This window comes from Aquila chrysaetos, chromosome 11 (assembly GCF_900496995.4).
Source record: "Aquila chrysaetos chrysaetos chromosome 11, bAquChr1.4, whole genome shotgun sequence".
NCBI classification, from domain to species: Eukaryota; Metazoa; Chordata; class Aves; order Accipitriformes; family Accipitridae; genus Aquila; species Aquila chrysaetos.
Window position 1 is genome coordinate 9,344,188 of NC_044014.1, and position 21,705 is coordinate 9,365,892.

Sequence of the window (21,705 nt, forward strand, 5' to 3'; positions counted from 1 at the left end):
GAAGTAGAGGCAGGAAGTAAAGGGAAGAGGTCATATGAGCTAAGTAATCTGGAGGTATTTTAATGTTTCTTTTAAGAGAAGAATGGCAATTTCAATGCATAGCAAGCTAACCCAACTGAGACTTCTAATAGGAGTGGTAAAGGATAAAAAGAAAAAAATTCACAAACATCTAGCGTAACTATAGTAAGTGAATTAAACATTTAGGATCTTAAATAACTGATCTTTAATAAGAAACAATTATTTACAGTACTGGGAGTAAAACTACAGCACATGCTTACAGTACATCCATTACTCCACAGTACGTGTCCACACAGACATTCTTGTACCACCATAACAAAACAGCTTACCTTCCTTTTTCATTGGAAGGCTATACAAATAATACACAACGAAAAACCAGACAGTGAATACTTACCTCAGGAAGCCCTAAAAATATGATGTGATGATATGACAATAAGAAAGGGGGGAAGAAAATCAAGTCTATCTAGACATTAAAGAAATCAATAGAACAGGAAATAAGGCTATGGGGGAACTTAGTCTTCAGAAGTGCTCAAAACTCTTGAGTAATTGCTGCCATTATTTTTTTTTCAAATTAATGATCCAAAAAGAAGAGTGCCCACCACAAGAAAGTTTAGATAGAAAGTCAGATATTTCTGCAGTATCTTCAGGCAGAAAATATCAAGCTGTGGGCCTTTTATGGCACTAAAGCACACACACCTAGGTCCACATGAAAATTTAATCCAGAAATTATTTTTTCATTTATGTTTATTCTTTAAAGATGCTAATATGCATACTAGATAGGATGCATTAAAAGCAGTTCTTTTTTAAGGATTAACTTGATTCCAAATAACAAAACCTTACCTTGCCAGCTATCATTGCAAACACACAGCTTCTCGCCTGTCAAATCACAATACCCATGATCTGGACTGCCACAGTTGGCTTTACAATATGGAATATCACAAGCTTCTCCTTTCCAGTACTTGTCACACTCACAGTATACCCGGCTTGGTATGGAGACACTGGTTGTACACTTTCCATGTTCTGAGCAGTTATTAGGACAAGAATTAATTCTGAAAAAAATATGTAAAATAAGGAAAACGACAAGCCAAGAGTTGATGACAGTGGTTTTATCTGACAGTATTCCAAGACTATTTGTTAGATAAAGTACTTCTTTTCCTGAATAATTTCTATGTACTGATAAAACACAAATTTAATGATGATTTTACAGGCAAGTGAGCTGGAAAGGTGTTCATCCAGGCTTACATACAAAGTCTGTGATGCAGTCAGGATCACAAACACTTTGTACTTTAACAAGAAGTATTGACATTAGGCAGAAGGACAGGCCCTGCCTGGACAGATCACCATCTTTTTTTTTTTTCCCCTGTGTTCCAGTATCAGCACTCTAGTCAGTCCCTTCAAATGCTTATTATCTCCAGGAACATCCACACTGGAAGTGACTGTGAGCAGTAATCCTTAAACTCTCCACCACAGGCATACAGTTAAAGGGTTTTCCCAAGTGGGTTTGGTCCATGCTATGAAACAGTATGTCTAACATCCGAGGGGAATAAAATTGGAAAAAACGAGTAAGGAAAAATACAAGATGGCTAAATATCCTGAAACTACTTACAGGTAGCACTTCATGCTTTGAACCCTTAATAATAGAGCCCCCTTAACCTTGCCTCCTTAACTCCAGAGTCAGAGATGCAAAAAGAGGAAAGATTAGACCGAAAGAAGTCTGTGACTGTTATGGGAGTTAGCATTTCTGCAATATGCCCTACCAAACACTGAGATCACAGGCAAATGGATTGCAAAATTATGCAAACTGGTTCCAGAAATGCAGGCAATTCCTTGGAGATGAGGAGGAATGGAGCATATCGAAGTATGTGAGTCCAAGAGTTTCCATGAACAGAATCTCAGGTAGTATGTGCCTGACGAAGTCCAAAAAGGATTTGAAACCTTTTTTGATGATTCACAGCAAAGGGGTTGGGTTGAAACTCAGAATAAACTGTTACTACAAACCCCTGATGCTTCCTGTAGATGTGAGAGCTGAACACCATTCATAACCTTCCTTGCTCTTACCGAAGGAAGAACAAACTGAAAAAGTTAGCAAGGAATTGTTCAAGGCTGGCCTTTGGCCAAATGTAGTTGTGGTAGGAAAGTCAGGAGACATGTTTTCATTTTCTAAAGACTCACACCTCAGAGGACTGATTCTGTTACACTACCAAAAAAGAAAATTCCATGTCTGAACTACAAATGTCCTAGGGGTTTTGCCTAGTAACACACATGGCATTAAAACCATTGGTGGCATTAACTGCTGAATACCCCAGCTGTGAGGAACCTCTCCCCCTGACTTCACAGGAAGAGTGTTCTGCCGGAAGGTGAACAGTTAAGTCTCTCCAGCAGTAGAGATACCAGTTTAAAAGTAGACATATTCCCATTCCAACAGGTTCTTTAAGGATTCAAACAGAATGAGAAAAACTGGATCAGCAGAGGTGGAAGCAGGTTGCCAGACTCCAAGGAACAGAAAATTTACTCAGAGAGTTCTGGAATAACTACTATAACTACTGTTGTTTGCAACTGGCATGGCATTTTAGTCACAGATGCTGTGCTTCTGTCTTCCCCAAAATAAAGGAATACGAGTGGTCAATCAAGATGAAGTCAAAAACTGCTTTGGGGTTACCGAACCAAGGCAGAAAGAAGGTAACAGAAGCAAAGTGCAACAGATCGGTGACAGAAAAGTTAATGCAGCCATAAAAAGCAATCATAGCTACTTATTTTATCATAAAAAGTTACTCATTAAAAAAATATTTTAGAAGTATCCATTGCAATTGAAGAAACAGAATAACAGAGTACATAAAATTTCTTGAGTTATATATGTAATGGAATTAAAAACTGGCAGGTTTTTTTTATTTATTTTAAATCTTAAAAAAAATTAGGTAACGATATGCAGCATGCACCACATTACCAAGTCACAAAAGAATGCAGAGCACATACACTCATTTCTTAAGAATGCCATGTCATATCACCATTTGCTCCCAAGACAAACAAAAAAAAGTGCAATAAAAGCTTCAGGGATAACTGAAAAATGTATCTAATTACAGTAGATAAATCTGCCAGGTGATTGCATTTTACTGATGTCAACTGACAAAAATTAAAAATACCCAGTCTTCTAGACTGCCATTTCCAATACAACATATTTAGTGAGGTTTCTCAAACTCTGAATAGCTATTTATGATCTGGTAAAAGGTAGGCAAACTGCTGCAAATTACAGAAACAATCTTTCCATAGACAATTTAACAAAGACCTTTGCCAAGAGTAAAGCTATGGTCAGAAGCTTAAATAGGATTTTTAAATTAATAAAGAGTATGACAAAAATATTACATGTACTTCCACATTTGAAGTGCAGTGTTGGCCACCACATCCCACAAATTAGTATTTCAGAATCTGAAGTAATTGAAAGAAAGGAACAATATCTGCAATCATGGGAAAACTATCACATGAAGAAACAGGTCCAACAGGACCAAGCACTCCCCTCTTGAACTAAAGCATCCAGTATAAAGAGACATCACATTATGAGTCACAAGCGTGTCCCAAAAGAAACAGAAGTTGCAATCAACAGCTGGTGCATATGACAAGGAAAAGGCTCAGGTCCATTGGATGCATCTTTAGAGCTGCCGACACAAAAAACCACACTGGAGGAAAGCAAGCATAGTTATAGCAGATTACACTGCCATCAGAGAAACTAAAATTTGGACAGTGCAGATAAGAAATATGAAGGCAGAATGTAAACTGAAATGGACAATAGGAGGGAAAAGTACCCGAGAAGTAGAGAAGAAATGGAATAAAAGCCTTGCAGCTGGCACAAAAATAAAAGCAGGACTTCAGTGAAGGTTTCAAAAGCCATAGAAGTACATTCAGCAAGAAAAATCAAGCAACAGATGATCCTAGTTCAAGAGAAGGGAATTGACATGACAGCAGATATAATCTCCCTTCTATTCCATATGACAACTACATGTGTTGGATAAACACTGGAAGGGATACATTCTAGTTCCATATGGCATAGGAAAAACATACTTTTGGAATAGCCATGTGGCTTCACTCAGTACAATATACGTTATCTCTTTTTTTTTTCCTTTTTTTTTTTTTTTAAACTAGCATACCTTGATGACAACTCATTACAAACCCAGCTCCCTGACTTTAGAAACATGCCACAGTATAACTCTCACACTATTAATAAAATCAATAGATAAACACTTTCCCTGGGTTTGTCATTCTCCTGAAAGAACTGATAGCCTAATTAAAAAAGTAATTACTTATTAAAAAATACTTACGAGTAAAAAATGTTAAATCCAGTTAGGTTATAAGCAGCATCACTAAAAAAGTGTAGTAATGCATAGCCAGATGTAGTAACTACTTCAGGAACAGTTTCATTTCCACGGATTTCAGGGACTATTAGACCACTGGAAAAGAAAATGAGAATAGTGTTTTTAATCAGTCTTTGAGGGGGTGGGGGAAGAGGGAGTTAGATATTCTGGTTGTTAATTATATACAGAAGATAACTCATAAATCTCATTTAAAAAAGCTTCTTCAAAAAAAAAAAAAAAAAGAAGCAGCAGCAGCATATAAAACTTGCCCATGCCTCTGCAAGGTAAGGTAGGGTTTTCTAGGAAATCAAAACAAAACCTCCTCCCTCACAGAGTAATGCAAAATTTCACATCAGATTATTTTGAGGGTGCATGCACTGTCAGTATAATTTTTAAAACTTATTTTAACTTTGAAAATATATATATATCTCTCTCCTTCAGACAGGTGCTTAACGCTCACTGTCTATCAGCAAGAATTCTACTTCCACATAATATTTGCACCTTTAGAAGTTTATCTTAAAGAATTTCAAACCTGGAAAGTAATTAAGTAATTTCCATGAAAAGGCAATTTTCAATAGAAAATAAAATACTTTTTAAAACTTCAGAAAGTTGTTAAGATGTCAGCCTTAAATAAAGATGGAAGTAGGAAAAACAAACAATATATTAATATACTGAGGAAAAAGGATCACATGCAAAAAACACTGCCACATCGCAGATATAAATTAAAAGTTATAGGAATCCTAAGGTAAACACTAAAAATCAATACACTGAAAGACATCTGAAGTAAAGAACACAGGAAGAGGAACCTCTTCTTTCCTTCCATTCATGCTACGAGTCAGGCTCCTGAATGATAGCTAGACACATTTAACAAATACAACTTTGGGGAGAAAAAAAAGCCATCAAGCAATTATGTAACAACTGAGGAGAATTAGGAGAGAAGGTGTAGATTGCTATAGTTGGGCAAGACAGAGGGATGACCTGAGCTTTGTTGCCTTAGGAGAAAGCACTATCATTTATGCAATTAGTATTTCCTAAACTTCAGCAGCATAATCAGCATTTCATAGCACAAAATGAAGTACAATTTCTGTCCCACAGAGCATCTGTGTGTATATGCACAAACAGTTTCTGGTTTGTTGGGGGTTTTTGTTTTGTTTTTTTTTTTTAATATAGCTTTGCACTCAATGGATATCCCAAGATAAAACTTTTACTGACATCAAAGGATTAGGATCCTGTGCCTTTTCTCTAATAAACTATAGCCCACTTGCATAGAATATTCTTTCTGGAATGTTTCCCAAAATTTTAACAAAAGGGTAGGAATAAAGCAACTGAAACATTTTGGTAAAGTTCAGGAATGGAGGAAACAAGTGTTAAAAATCATATGCCTTGCTTTTTCTCTCTTGGACATATAGGAAATGCAGTGCATGGACCTAAATCTTTACCTCAACAGTTTATTGTCATTTGAAAGGCAAATAATTAGTCTTTATTCAGCATTAGTTGCTGTGCTCGTTTATTGTTGTTGATTTTGTGTTTATTTCTAAATCTTGTTACAAAGTAATACTATGAGTCTAGAAAACAAATATTAACCTGAAAAAAAATATTTAGCTGTGTAGCAATTCTCATAAGCTAATGATAATATAACAAAAAGGAAAGAAATTCCACCATTTCAGTTCATAGCAAATTTGAGCTCTCCTCTAGGACTTTGTCCAGTTTAGTAATCTAAGGAAACATGTTACAAAATTAGTGCTTAAGACGGCCTTTGCATCAAAGGCTCTGACCAAGTCTCTTCAGTCTTCATACAGAAATATAGCAAGCATTTAGCAGCCATTTTTTATAACTTAACACATAGTGCAACAGTGCCCAAGTTCTCCCTTAAGTAGGATCAGATACTGACACTATTGGCCAGTGCCACATTTAATGCATGTTAAAACTCAGGAGTCACTATTGGAAGCCTACTGAAAAATACATTTCTGATTGCCTGTCTGTAAGCATTAACACTCTGTGCAATGTCAGCAGTAAGTACAAGCCACATAATGGATTCATGCTATGATCACCTAACCAAAAAAGTAGTGTTTTGCAATTTATTCTAATATAACTTTACGTACATGCTCCCACAATATTAACAAAAGACAGCAAGTTATTTAACAAATTAAGGCCTCTAATGTTTTGGTTTTTCCCCCCCGCAAATTAAAAATGTCCATATATGACTACTTGGACTAAAAGGCTAATAAATACACTCACCTAAATACAGCTATTAAAGGTGCATATATTGAATCTCCATCATATACATACATATGGTCCCAACTACATTCCGTGGCAAAGTGATTAAATCTTAATCTTAGTATTGCATTTGGGCTGAAAAAAAAAAAAAACCAACATTGATGTAAAATATTATTTACAGAAGTATTGAGCTCATAAGATAAAGAACTTACAGCAAAATTGATCATGCCAGCATAACTCTATTACAACATTTTGAGTACTAACTAAACATTTCAAAGAGTTAAATAACTAAATTCAGGGCAAGCAAATATTTTACTTTATCTAGAATACTTTAAAAAGAACATCTTCAGTCCAAGTATAATAACCCCTAAAGTTAACAAGAGACTTAAGTTCACCAGGTTTCATCAGTATTCAGAGCCACGAATTTAGAGCAATTAAAATATCACATTTAAATATACTAGCTTCACTTTACAATGTCAGGACTATAAGGTTTAAAGAGTCTTTCAAGACAAAATCACCTACATATCCTCATTCCAGTATTATACTAGTTACTGAAAATAAAAATCTTAACACACAAGTTCAAAACAGCAAGCAATATTATTGCAAGATTATTTTTTTTTCTTCTTCCTCCCCTCCCCCATATGACACCTGGGAGTCATATTTCACCAGTTTTCAGTAGAGATTCAGATTGAGAATGTAAGATTTCTGAAAGGGGTATTTTCTCATATGACAAAATTAGCAGACTTCTAAATATATTCCATGCAACATACTGATTATTTTCTTTTATTTCATTTTATTTTTTTTCCCCTCCTACTGACAGGCTCGAGGGCAGTTTCTCAGTTTGGAAAACATAGGCTTTTTTGAGAGAGAGAGAGAGAGGAGATCATTTGGAGAGAGCTCTTTGTTCATTTCTTAAAAGAGAGTATTTTATACATATGTAACTTTCTTGACTGTTGACATTTTGCACTATGTTTCTGGGTTCCATCACTCTTCCACATACTGTGCAGCATATTGTTTCCTCCAGCTACCCACTCTACCATCTCCTGCAAAGAGGAGGAAGAGACTGAAGACCAACTTCAAAGCAGAGTTTGCATACAGTCCTCAGGCATGTTTCCACTTTAGTATAGTGTAGTGCAGTGCAAATATTCCCGAGCAAGCTTGGGTAAAAAGAGAAAGTCTAGTTATGTCAGAAAGATATTCAGCTATAGCCTAGTCACCTAGATATTGAAGCTTCTACTTAAACGATTTTGCAAACTACCCGTAACTTTATTGCTGTTGTGTTTAAGTTATTATCTGCATATAAGCAGATCAAAATTAGATCAGATAGGTCATTACTGAACTGCAGCAACAGAGGAGACATCTAAGGTAATTGAGATGATGACAATATGGAAATACAGAAGGAGGCAATTTTCTTTTAGAATATTAGTAGAACTTGGACCTAGCTAAATTCTTCAGCAAAATCCCGATCCATAGCCTTGGGGAAAAAAGTCCCACTGAAATTTACAAATTTGTGCCTTTAAAAATTAGCCATATTAGTGCATACATCTCATCATTTCTTTGTGCAAATCTGTGTGTTTCTGTGCTGCATAAACTGAAAATTAGCAACAGACATGAGACATCTAAACTATATAAACTGTGGGCACAATATGATTTTAAAATTAAGTACATGAGGAAAACTAGAATGCAAGAGAAAATAGTTCATAGAAGCACTAACTTTTGAGCAACATGTAACTGAATAATTATAATTAAACTGGAAGCATTCTGTACTTGAAGCCATTCCTGATTTATCACTAGGGAGTAAGACAATGAGTTAAATAACAGGATTCTCTAACCACATTTGGAACTTATGTAAAGGTACTCAAACAGGCAACAAATTTATCATAGGGTTTTGAGAGCTTGCAGCACTGGCCAAATTCCAATGTCAGCCTAAATTTTGCCAGCAATTTGAATGGGAATGGAATTTGGCCAACTCTGAGCAATCCTGAAAATCCTACTTCAGTTTTTTTTTTTTCCTTTTTGAATCTTTATAACATTTCAACAAAAACAAAACTAACAAACAAAAAACCAAAACTGTTTATATTGTATCCAGATGCAGTTTTGACTTGAGTTTTGACTTGAGTTCTTTAGATCTCTAGAATACATAGTACCAAACTGTCAGAAAATTTAAGCCATGAAAATAAATACTTACTATCCTTCAATTAACCATGTACATTTAGTTTTATATTTATAATTTATTGGTCCATCTGTTAAATATCCAGAAGGTTCTGTTAACCTACAAGAGAAAAAACAGTGCTGTAATAAACCAGAGACAACAGAATGCACATCATCAACATGCCAGTATATTCTTTCTGGATGGAGAGAAAATTGGGGGTGGGGGAAAGAGTTAAGTCTCTCTCCATATTTCTTGTCACACTATTTTTGCTCATAAAAACTAGAATTCTGATTATTCTATATCATTGGTTTGCTTTCTTCCCCCAGGCAATCACAAGTCTTCTAATTTTTCTAGTTCAGTAACAAGCAAATACTACATACAATTTAAATTATCCTTCACATGAAATGGATGCAAGCCAGTGTAAAGGGCTTTTCGTTTAAGAGGATTTTGGTTTGGTTTGCTTGTTTCTTTTGCCATTACATTACATCTTACTTCTGAAATTAGACCACAGCAGCAGTGGGAAACCTGTTCCAGATCAAGAGAAATTAAGGCATAAATTATAAATTTAAATAAGCATATCTGCCAGCCTGTCCCTCTCTTATTCCTGGTCAGTGATGAGACATGGGAAAGCTGAACAACACTGAACTACACAGAAACTAAATAAAATGCATACTAAAAGCCATAAAAGGTCAGACCAAAATGCCAACATAGCCCGGTACCCTGTCTCTGACAATGACCTACAGCGGATATCCAGGAAAGGATTTAAATCCCTACAGATGCTTCCCACAGCATTGCACCACCTCCAGCGACTTGCAGGTCAGGGACATATTCAAGATGCAAGTGAACCATGAATCTCTACAGTAGCATAATAATGATTTCCACTTTGTTCTCTATTCCCATCCTAACATTTTATTTGCTCTTTCAACAACTACTATGCTGACATTTTAAACACACCTAGCTGCTGTAACTTTTTTTCTGAGTGATAATAGTTCAAGATTCATTACATACAGAAATTCATTTAATGTAGAAATAGAACCTTTTTCCTCCATTCACATATATTACTTCACATTAATCTATACAGAGTGATAAAATAGCAGATTAAATTCAATAATCCATTACCATAAAAGCTTTCTGAAAGAGCTTAGTATCTTCAGCACACTAACTTCACTATTTACCCCATTTTCTACATCCTTTATGATTATGTTGTGTAGTTCAGGCCTTAACACAGATCTCTGGTGGCCTTACTCCACTGGGAAAACCAACTATCCTACCCTTTAAAATGTTACAACAATGATAACAAATATAAATACATACTCAGAAGTGCTCATTCCTTTCACTATAGTGTGGAAAGAAAATCATTAAGAATAAGTATCATTGAATAAGAAAAAAGAAGCAGTTGGGGTTTTCTGTTTTGTTTCAGTTTTTTTAATAAATCAATAGAGTAGATCTAAGTCCAGAGGCAATGCTGAGCAACCTGCACAAGTCACAGCTAAATTTTCTCACCAGGAGTCCAGCTGAACAGGAATTCAGTATCTGCTATCCTACTATCTTTGAAGCTGTACAGACCAATTTTAAAAATATTCCCTACCACATCTACTGCAAGTTGTTTACATTTGAACTCATATCAAACAGTAATTGCATACTTATTAACAGAGGTCTGTAATTCCAAACATAAAACTATAAACATGTGGAAAGGAAATAAAAACAAGAGAGCAAGAAAGATCTATGAGACAAGGTCCATGCAAACTCTTAGGTTTTTAAACAAGTTCCTTCACCTGTAAGAACTAGCTTCAGTTTGTTAGGCACACTGTAAACCACTCTGTTCAAATCACTAGTGGTTTGAATGAAGATTTTTTTTACCCGCATTTTCCTTTTGATGAAATGGGACAAAGCTCTCTAATATGGGGAGCTGTCCAAATAATTGTACTTCAAAACATTTTCAAGGAGTAAAAGCAGTATCAATAACATTTTTTGTTTCTGAATAAACAGAAGAAAAGCAGATAAACAGCTGGTAACATGAGCAACAGACTGGGAGGAAAAAAGAAAATAAAAAATAAAAAGAAAATAAAACCCAACAACAACCATATACTTCAGTCAGCTGACAGCTGAGAGAAAAATTTCCCTAATAAAACCTAATACATTGAGCTGGTCTGAATGCTGCAGTACACCACTCCCCAAGAGCAATGGCTCCTGGTAAGCGCTATACAAATCCTGGTGTAGCTCATAAGCAAAGCAATGAATGACGAGGCACAGTGGGTAACTCCCGCTCCTCCCTTGCTGCACGCTGGAGAAGCTGCAGCAATGGCCACGGGGAAAGGCTAACCATGCTCCTGCCAGGTGCTCTCTTGTGAATCGATGCCTGGCCACAGAATACTTTTGCTCGAAGCAAGCAAAAGACACGTGCAGTTTAAGTTTGTAATATTTCTTTTTGTTGAGAAATATCAACTTCACCTAAAGGTATACTTTCATGTTTATATACATGATTTTAAATCAAGCTAATATTGATGCTTGGCCCTTAGCAGAACATTAGTAAAGCTGACTACAGGACCAGATCCACGTTTGAATGTGTGCTAGATTGAAATCATTAATTTTTTTTTAAAAAAGGCAGTAACGCATAAAATTCCAATAAAACAATTTGCTGTCATATCGTTTATATACAGATGTAAAGTCTTACATAGCAAGCCACTGAACATTTACTTTTCTGCAAGAAGTGTGAAATATCACAAGTATTCATGTGCTGTCATGACCATTGCCTTCTTAGTAGCTGTATAATGCAATGGAGATGACTTACAAGAGTTGTTTTTTATTAAATCAGCCCTTTGGCACTAGTAAAGCGCAAACAATTTCCCTTGTCACCTAGTCTGATAATTTTTTGATAAATAGTTTCTTTCGGAAGAGCAGATAGCCTTTGAAGCAGCTATTGCACTTCGCTGAAAAAAGTAAACAATAAGTAAGAGCATGACATTGCTTTGTAATAATGGTTGTGAAAAATGGTAAGATAAAGGGGCTGTTCTATTTAAAATAAATACATAGCAAGACAGAGGGGTATTACTTTAAGTTTCTTGAGTCATACCGAGAACTTTTCTGTACCATTTTTCTTTCCAAATATTATCAAATACCAAATCCATGAGCAACACATATACATATATCAGTACTACTTTCACATAACCTCTTACCAAATCAAGGGCAATATTCTCTATCATATAAAGCCAGGTATTCATGGGCATAGTTTTACTCTGTGACTAACAGTGATGCTGTCAAATAACCAAAATCCAGATGAGCCAACATGACCACACACTCTTTAGTCACAGAAGTGGAATAGCCAGAACGAAGCCTACATCCTGCAACCAACTCCCTGCTCATTGCTTTCTCATTGCTGAGAAAGCTTCAGGGATGAGGGGACAGCTAGAACAATTTGTGTGGCCTGCTTAAGCACCACAGGTTTATCACACCTAGACTCCAGCTTTCTAAACAGAATGCACAGGGGAGCAGCTGATGTTGTATATTGTCATTTTAAATTGCACGCCTGCTTTCACAAACACAACAGTATTTTTTTAGTTGGCATGTTTATAATCAAAACGTATAAAGAATTAGAGGTGCATGCCAAGAGAACATTTCCCTTCTCTGTATACTGTAAAACAGATCTACCAAATTATAGAAAGAAGTCAGGATGCTGCACAGCAGAGTTAAAAACATTCAGAAGCATCAGTGACGGATTAGTCACTCACCGAGCTAATCAGTCAGTAATACTTTACGTGATAGATACATAGGTTGTTTCATCTAGCAGTCAGACATATACCAGAAATGTGAGGGCTAAAGGCTGAAGCCAACACAGGGCAACTGAAACATGCAACAAGGGGGTATCTATATTCCCCTGGAATATTACCACTGTTATAAAATAATGGCAAATATAACTGACTTAGTATTTACAGTGGTAATATTTATATTTACCACTGCAGAGGCTTTAAATCAAGACTGACGAATTTCAAGAAAAGAGAAAAGTATGTTCTAGTTCAGTCAGAAATTATCGGTCCAAAATGAAGGAGTAGTCAGATGAAATCTATGGCCTGCAATACATAAGACATCACAGCAGGTTATTAAAATGGCCCTTCTTGGCTGTAATATTTATGGATCTGTGAAAAATGCAGTCATGTCATCTCCTGTATCTTCTTGCAGAAGAATAGTATCATCAAATCTTTCAGAAAGGGGCACTAATTTAAAGCAGGGAAGTCATTGGGTATTTTCTGTCATCAGCAGAACATGAAAATCCACAAAACTGCTGGTAGATGGACAGACAGAGGTCTGATTTATAATACAGGAACATTAGGAGAAACAAAGCATAAGGCACATTCATAATATTACAAATATTCACTGTTACATAAAAGAAGGGGTTATGAAGAGGTTCATTTATCTCTATATTAGTGTCACATTTCTATTCAGAAATTTATGAGATGTTGGATTATTTTGCAATTCCTACTTCAGATATACCTGAATATAAGATACAGAGCATATTTTGCTGTATGGATTCATCTCAATATCAGTATTTGCGTGTCAGTCAAGGACTATTCTCTCCATTGTTGCAAAATTTTGCTCCATCTCCTTTTTATCTTTTATGAAAATTTGTTTTATTAAAAAAATAAAAATCAGTAACTGTGCTTCAAAGTTATAAGATCAAATCCTTCATAAATACAAGTAGGGGCAATCTTCCTAGCTCAAGATCTTGTGCCTAATCTTTACAGCAGGGAAAGAGGCTCTTCACGTATCCCAGATGAGATCAGCTGAATACATTAAGAAAGAAGAAAAAAAAATTTGGAACACCTTACAGAACAAGCCAGAACTAGTGAGCACTATGATATCAGAAAGAAATACAGAAGAGATCAAGAGGCCATTTCTCATACCAAAATTTTAAATTATAGTCTAAGAAGATTTTTTTAAAATATTTTTTTCAAAGGAAGAAAAACAACATGTTCTGAAAAATCCAGAGCTGGATTTTCATTTTCCAGGCATAAACCATTGATTGGCACCTGACAAAAATCCTAAGAATTTGCATTTGGTTTTCCTGCATTTTTACATTTATTGTAGAACCTTGCTGTTGGTTAATTTTTTTCAACAATGTATATTAAACAGAATATATTGAACATCCTGTAGTTCTATTTTTTCTTAAATGACTAATCAAGAGGAACAAACATTTAATACATTAAGAAAATATTTGCATATGCCAATCAAACTCCTATACATGTTACATACTGCTTTGCATTAATAGAAGAATGTATATTTAGAAACAGTAAGGATATTCACGACAACTTTTCACATGCCAACTAATCAAATGCACGCTCTTAAATAGGCCCCACTTTATCCACTGACAAAGTAACAGTTTCTTTTGTAAAATGTCCCCGCTGCTTAATTAAAGTATTCAGTTCCTCCCTTTATTTTAAACAAAACCAGGCTCCAAAACAATCCAAAAATCCCAGAAAATTAAAATGAAGACTACAATACAACATTTTCCCTCCCATAAGAATATATTCTCTATTTCAAGAAGCTTAACACTTATGTGGCACAAATGTACTTTTTTCTTGAGTGTTTAGGTTTTGGTGTTTGCGGAATTTTTTGGTTTGGGGTTTTTTTGTTGTTTGTTTGTTTGTTTTTAGTAAAGTTAGCAGTGATATAATCTATGATTGGTGCAAAACATTAATTTAAGGTTTAATTCCAACAGATGTTGTGTTTCTCATTTACAATTTCTGAAAAAGGCTATTAGTCTATAGTACATTTTTATAACAGTCCCAAAAACTACTGAAAGAATACTGCATAGAAGATGATGTTCCTTTCAAAGTACAAACTTACATGGCATCTTACTTAAGCAATGTATTTTCACTTACATAAAAGTTTCAAAAAAATCTGTTCCCTTCCTTAGGCTGCATAATATAAATTCACAGAACATAGACCATGACAGGTCATTTAGAATAACATATATGAATGTGTGACTGTGAGACTTAAAAGGGAATCTATAAAGTGACTAGAAATAAGCAAATGTCGGTACAGTGTTATGAAGACTTTGTAGACAAACACGATGCAGAAAATAAAAGTAATATATGGTAACATTAAAGGCAATCCCAATATTTATTCTATTGTAAATTAAAATTACTGTGGAAATACTGTATGAGACTACCTAAGGATTTTCTTCTACCTCCACACAAAGTTAGGTGGTACTTGACTTTTTTTCCCCAAAAACCCTTAAATTGCCATTCAATTACAACACACCCTAACCCCTATCCCAAGGCAGGATCAACCATACTGAAATCTTTTTTCACTGTTATTTATCTTATTTATTCTTAATAATTCCAGTGACAGAAGTCTACAATCTTCTTAGGCAATCTATTTTAGTACTGACTTATCCTTATTATTAGAAAGTTTTTCTAAATGTCTAAAAATTTTTTTCTTACTTCAACTTAAACATATTACTTCCTGTCCTACTCAGAGCAGACCTGGAAAACAGGTAATTTTCTTCCTCTTTCTGCTTACCTTTTACAAACATCTACCTTCAGGCTTTTCTTCTCTGAATTAAGCAACTTAATCTAGTATTCCTCATGCATCGTTTTCTAGACTTCCTTCCTCTAGAACTTGTCCAATTCATCTGCACCTCAAAATAGTACCTGCTACTCCAGTTGTAGTCTGACCAGCATAGCAACCAGAGAAGAAGAATTATTTAATGTTTTTAATATAGGCAGTTCTCCTGAATGTAAGTAGCAGAAAAACTGCCTTTATGCATGCCGAGTTGTATACAACCTGTAATTCCCTGTGACTGCTAACCTCCTCCACAGAAGGAAGTAAACAGTATTACTCTAGTTCATGTCACTGGGGTTAATTATGCCTACTGATGTGTAGAAATTTGAATCCAATTCCATGAGTACGACTTTTTTCAGGCAGCGTTATATGGGATCAATGCAGCTTGCATGATCTGGAACTTGCTGCATGGGAAGTTTCATCTATAATCACTTTCTCAGCAGGAAAATCTATTTTTATTTCTGTGATATAAGCATTCACTTAAAAGTTGGTTACTATTCACTTAAAAGATGGCAACTCCTGGCCACACTGCATAGTGAGAAATCCTACTTAAAAATCAATGGAGTCCACAAGAAAAGATGAAATTCCATTTGTGTATATTTATCATAAAGTTCTTTGGAAAACTACATTTTTTGTAACAGCCTTTTTTCTATTACTCAACTATGTCAACAGTTTTTGAATTATTATTCGTTATTCATTCACCTTACAAAGCACTAAAGTCAGTACTAACAAAAATTAAAACGTAAGTGCACATATGTAGAAGGTCCCCATCATGACAGTTGCATTAATTTTGTATACTATAATGTAAGTCATTGAACCAACTACAACACGGTACCATTTTTTGCATTAGTTAAAACCAGGCAGTTGCCAGACATCAGCATTGTGAATTAGAAATGCAAACACACAAGGTTTTCCTCTTCTTCACAGTTCTAATATTAAATCTGAGGAAAAATATTGATGTGCATATAGAAAAGAACTTTCTACTTTTCTGCACGTAGAGAAATTTTCCCGTTAGCAACAGCATATGTCAAAATGCTCTATTTTAAGTTTTTTTTGACAAAATGAACAACACAATTTTGGATGAACAGAGGCCAGGAGACGAGGTGAAGAACAGGCACAGTATTCTCTCTCACTGCACAAATGATTGGACTATTTTCATTTAACAGCTTGATCCATAAATGTAGCAAATAACACTACTGAAAGCACAGCTTCACAGCATGGGTCTTGAAAAAGTCAGGATGGCTTCTATCTTCAGATTGTTCTTCAGAGTACATACCTATATTCTTTAAAATATGCAAGTATAGGCCATAACTATCTAAAAAAAAAAAAATCCAAATGCTGATTGCCTTGAATCTAAGCAAATTAACACACCATTTTCTCTACTGGTATTGAGAATTTGTTTATTTTTATAATTATGTAAATGAACCCAGATTTTGGAATAACATAACTTCTCCAAAAAGAGAAGTAATTTTTTGAGAGTGCTCAAATCTAAAAAAAAAAAAAAAAATTAAGACAGACATCAAAGCCTAACAAAATCTGGTCTGCTAAGACACTAATATAGTATGAGGGAGAATAGTCGAGTGCAGCCAGCATGGTAAACACTTTAGGAAGCTGACTGAAGAAAGAGGCAGCAAGGAAAAATAGATCAGTGCTCAGAAATCTGTCATTAAATGCATTATTACCCTTCATTGGATTCTTAGCCTTTTTTGAAGTGATATTCACATAATGTAACAAGAAAACCACACACAAAGATTTTTAACAAATTACTTGGATTATCTTCAGAAAAACTGCTCCTTACCTATAACTCTCATTGTGCCACTATTCCTCCTCTAATAAATACAGTAGATATCCATTCAGGAACAATTTTTTTTTTTTTTAAATACAACTTCAAAAGCACCTGATTCTGTATCTGAGATGAACAAAACCAGATTCTTAGAGATTACCACTTAATTGTTTAACGCAGGTACCCAAGTACACATATTTTACTGAAAAATGGTTGACCTGTTTTCCTGAGGTTTAACCTGAAGTCAGAAAATACTTTCTAAATGCAAACCTTTCCCTTTGGGGGAGAGGGAGGAGGGCTGCTATGCTACATTTTAAGAAACCCAAACTACTAAATGCTGTATCACACCCAATCATTTAGAAGTTATCGACAACTTAAAAAGTTTTTATGCTATCTAGTTTTACACAGATGGATTTACATGTAATATTTACAGAAAGTTTCTATAAAATTGAGTGGAGTTGAGTCAATCCACAGAGTTCAACAGTGAACTGCATACTTTCTACAGAATTGCTACACCAATTAGCATTTCAAATCTTGCCAATATTTTCCAGGTGGCAGTGGTCCTCTTCGTCTCAACTTGGAAATCAGTGACTTTTTAAAAGATACTGCAAATAGCACAATATCCTCCATTGACCTGGAAAAAACTTCAAGAAACATAGCTTCATGTCTCTTATCGGGAATAATACACACATTTGGTATTTCCTGTTTTAATATCATGGTTGGACAAAATCATATGAGACAGATATCTATTCTATTAGAAATGCCCAGGCTAGTTCATAGATGTCATCCAAAATTCTTCCTATAAATAGGCCTGCCACTATGCTTAAAATTAAGAATTTGGCATCTTGATACAAACACAAGACATCATGTATTTCCCTGTATCACTATCTCATTTAATTATGACTGCAAATGCTACTTTAGATATAAAATCCAAAAGGTTAAAAAGCTGTACAAAGATAATTCCTGTTTTGAGTAAGAGGCAGACAATCTCCCCGATTTGTTGGCTGAACTTCTTGCACTCACCGTTTTGTGTCATGGTTACTCATTTTCTCAGAAAAGGAGTAAGCTTTGAAATATTCAAAGTTCTGACTATTCAGTCTCGATTCAGAAGAATATTAACAGCAGTCCCAAAGTTTGGTCATGTATCAATGCATATAGCTACTATTAGAAGCAAACAAGAATTACAAAAGAATCTGCCAGGAAGCAAGGAAACACCTCATTGGTCTAACATTTTAAAATGTTCATTTTGGCCAAGAGTTATTTTTATGGCCAAATGTTGCCAAGATAATGAAGAAATAAATAACAGAAGCAAAAAAAACCCCACACTCTGCCAGACTGAAGCGGTCTTATTACTTACTTTTTTCCTACCACATTAATATTGTTATTATGTCATTTAGAAAAGTTCTGTACCTGAATAGATTGTTACTTTAAAATTACCCAGAAGTAACACATTATCTTTGTTACAATCCCTAATGTTTTTAAAAAAAAAAAAAGCTATAGTTTAGGTTTCTTTAATTGCTAGAGCTCTTTTCTCTAGGCTTTATTTTCTACAAGGCAGCCCTCTATTTCCAAAAGTAACATGGTTAAGTGTATTTTCTAACATATTATTTATATTATTTTGTTAACATCTTTCACTTCATCTCTGCTGCCTAAAACAGATTTCAATCCAAGTAGGTTCTACATTAAAGTAGGATTGTCTACAGGTTTTGATTTAATCACAAGATTAACATAAATGAAGGATAAAGTTAATTGTGAATTTGTATGTATTTGTATATACTTTGAATATATATATGTATATATTTATAAAATACATATACATGGCTCAATGTATGACTTCTATAATTAATCAAACATGCTACAGCACCTTAAAACATGGGGCACAGAGCATATAGACAATGCAGACTGAGGTACTTGGCAAAAAGATAATGCACTGTGCCAATTTTTCACTGTACATGACTATAAATCTCATTTTCATTTGTGACCTAGTTCAGGGTTTTAACTTAAGCTTCCTGAGGTAACAGCCAAATGCTCTAAATCCAGTGTGTCACCTACTCCTAAATTTCTCATTGTCTCAAGACAAGTTTCTAATAAACACCTGTGCCCAACAAGAAGCAGCTGTTTCTACCTTTCAGTCATTTAGATTGATTAATACCTAACCATCAAATTTTATGTTTGTTAAGGACAGAGTTCTCCTGGCAGGAAACTACCTCCTACCATAAGGCTGCAAGCACCAGCTCCTGCTAGTTATATTAATTCTGAAATTATCCAAATGTAGTAAACTTTGACATACACACTCCAAAGAAAAACAAAAACAAAGACATCAAGTATCTCTTAGCATCCCTAAGACTACACTAACAGAAGTTTGTTTCATTTTATACTATTTATGATTTGTTTGGGTTTCAACACTTTTTTTAAATTCAGCATCCTCATTCTATTTTTATTTATATATACATATAAAAACAGCAACTCCTTCCTCTCTTCCACCTCCCATAAGCACACATGCTGCTTCACAAGAGGTTCCCAGTCCCTGAACACAAACTCAGACAGTACAAATGTTGAGATAAGAAGAGTTAACAGTTCTTTTAAAAACTTAATTGATTAATAAATTCAAAGGACTGGCTGCTGACTAGGTTTCAAGTACTGTCTTTTAGATAATTATACAGATCATCACTTACTTTCTGACTTCCGTGGCTATAGCAATTATCAGGACATTACACATTTGCCTTAAATACAAAGCCCATCCCTCTTTTTGCTGTAAAGAACTGGAATAATGGCATTCATGTCTCTCAGGTATTACAAGACATTCCTGTTTGGGGATATGAAAGATTCTTACTAGTAATAAAAAAAGCATCATTTTAGAACACATCATTTGTGGCAGGTGTCATTTCATTCATATTTTCTGCTTGACTTTTTAATTCATGGGTAAGTTATAACACTGTTAGCAACTTCAAATATTCCCTCTAGAAGTGGATGAAGAGATATCAGCAAGGAAAGACTACAACATTTTGAGTCCTAACTATTCCAGCTGCCAGTTTCACAGAATTAAACATTTCACATTTTTAGAGGACTTGGGGGGGGGGGGGGGGGGGGGGGGGGGGGGGGGGGGGGGGGGGGGGGGGGGGGGTGGGGGGGGGGGGGGTGGGGGGGGTGGGGGGGGGGGGTGGGGGCAAAGGACGTACAGGAATTTGTCAGAGGGGCTGTTGCCCCCAGCCTCCCACAAAAGGAGAATACAGGTCAGGGGAACATTGCTTGGAATGCCCCGCTTTCCCTTTAACAGAGTACAACAGCAAAATACGTGCCTGCAAGACCAGAGCTCTTATGAGCCTATTCATGCTATCCTTACAAGGATATAGCTCAGCATGTGGGACACGCAGCCAGCCTGTCTTTTCTTATCAGTAAGAGGATATAGAAAGTGTAGGACCATCTTTCATGAGTAGAAATTCTAGGGATTGCTCCTAGGATAACAGGCTGTGCCCACTTCCCTCTCAGAGACTGATGATCTAACTTCTGCTACGAAAAGCTCTCAGAGCTGCTGCTGATCTTCTCTCCCTCAGTTCAAACACAAAGCAGAATAGATTTAGAAACAAGGACCCACTCTTCATCAAGACAGTATAAACAGAAACTATACCTGTCCACAGAGAGGAGCTTCTGATACACAGCATAGTACCCAAAAGCCAGCAGGAATCAATGAAGCCATACACTGAAGTCTAAAGCCAGTAAATTAGGCTGTTGGAAACAAGTAGAGGAAAAGAAACAAAAAGGCAAGCAATCATTCTGAAACAGGGTCAGAAAAAAAAGCAGTGACCCTAAGGCTTAGAGAAGAAATGATGATTCAGGTAGCAAAATGCACTAGAGCAGAGAATTGCTTCAACGCAGCTGAACGGTTAGGGAGAATGAGAAGGATGGGTTGACGCTGCCCCTTCTCACGATATGCCAAAAGAAGTGCTAGCAGCACACACTCCACAGGTTGTGCTGTGGGAGAAGCTTCCCCAGCTCTCAACAACTGTAGACCAAAACAGAATCATTCAAAAGATATACTTTTGTTATTTAATATACCAACTTACAAACACGCCATCGAGTATGCCTGTCAGCATTTAAATGTTTCAACTGTCGTTTAGTTGTTTCTTGCAATGTGTCAAACCAGAAATCTAAATTGCCCTGGTCACCTCACTCAACAAGTCATCTAACAGTCAAGTGCAGAGTAAATTTCCTGGCATTGATGGAATGTCTACAAAAAGGCCTTTGAAAGATACATCAAAAAGAGAGTAACTATTGCTTTATTTGATTGGCTTAAACAGAACTGGAATACACAGCAAATTCAGAAGGAAGTGCACTGGTTTGCATAAAGACGAGACAGACAACTGAAAGGAAAGTATTTAGCTGGAGAAAGATTATTACTGCAGCAAGGATGACAACTGAAACCAATCCTGTTTAAATAAAATCAACTTTCCTTGCCTATACGACCTTACCTGCTCTACTAGATGCTTTCCTGAGTACCTTTACAGTCCACTATTCCAAACAACAGGCATGCATTGCCATAAGTAGTACCTTCTGTATCATGAATAATTGAATTATAACAAACATATTTTGTTTGTTTGTTTTTAATTAGGAGTAAAGATAATTTATTTTTA

General features: G+C 35.5%; 1 protein-coding gene across 4 annotated transcripts in view; it reads right to left on the reverse strand.

Annotated features, from left to right (window-relative positions):
* ATRNL1 (attractin like 1) overlaps positions 1–21,705 on the reverse strand; it is a 539,891-nt gene that overhangs the window by 489,300 nt on the left and 28,886 nt on the right. For all 4 annotated transcript variants that reach the window (XM_030030646.1, XM_030030645.1, XM_030030649.2 and 1 more), the window contains exons 2-5: positions 8,767–8,850; positions 6,600–6,713; positions 4,329–4,457; positions 859–1,067 (exon numbers count right to left, since the gene is read on the reverse strand). In XM_030030646.1, coding sequence (XP_029886506.1) covers positions 859–1,067; positions 4,329–4,457; positions 6,600–6,713; positions 8,767–8,850 — 536 coding nt within the window. The remainder of the gene's footprint in view (positions 1–858; positions 1,068–4,328; positions 4,458–6,599; positions 6,714–8,766; positions 8,851–21,705) is intronic.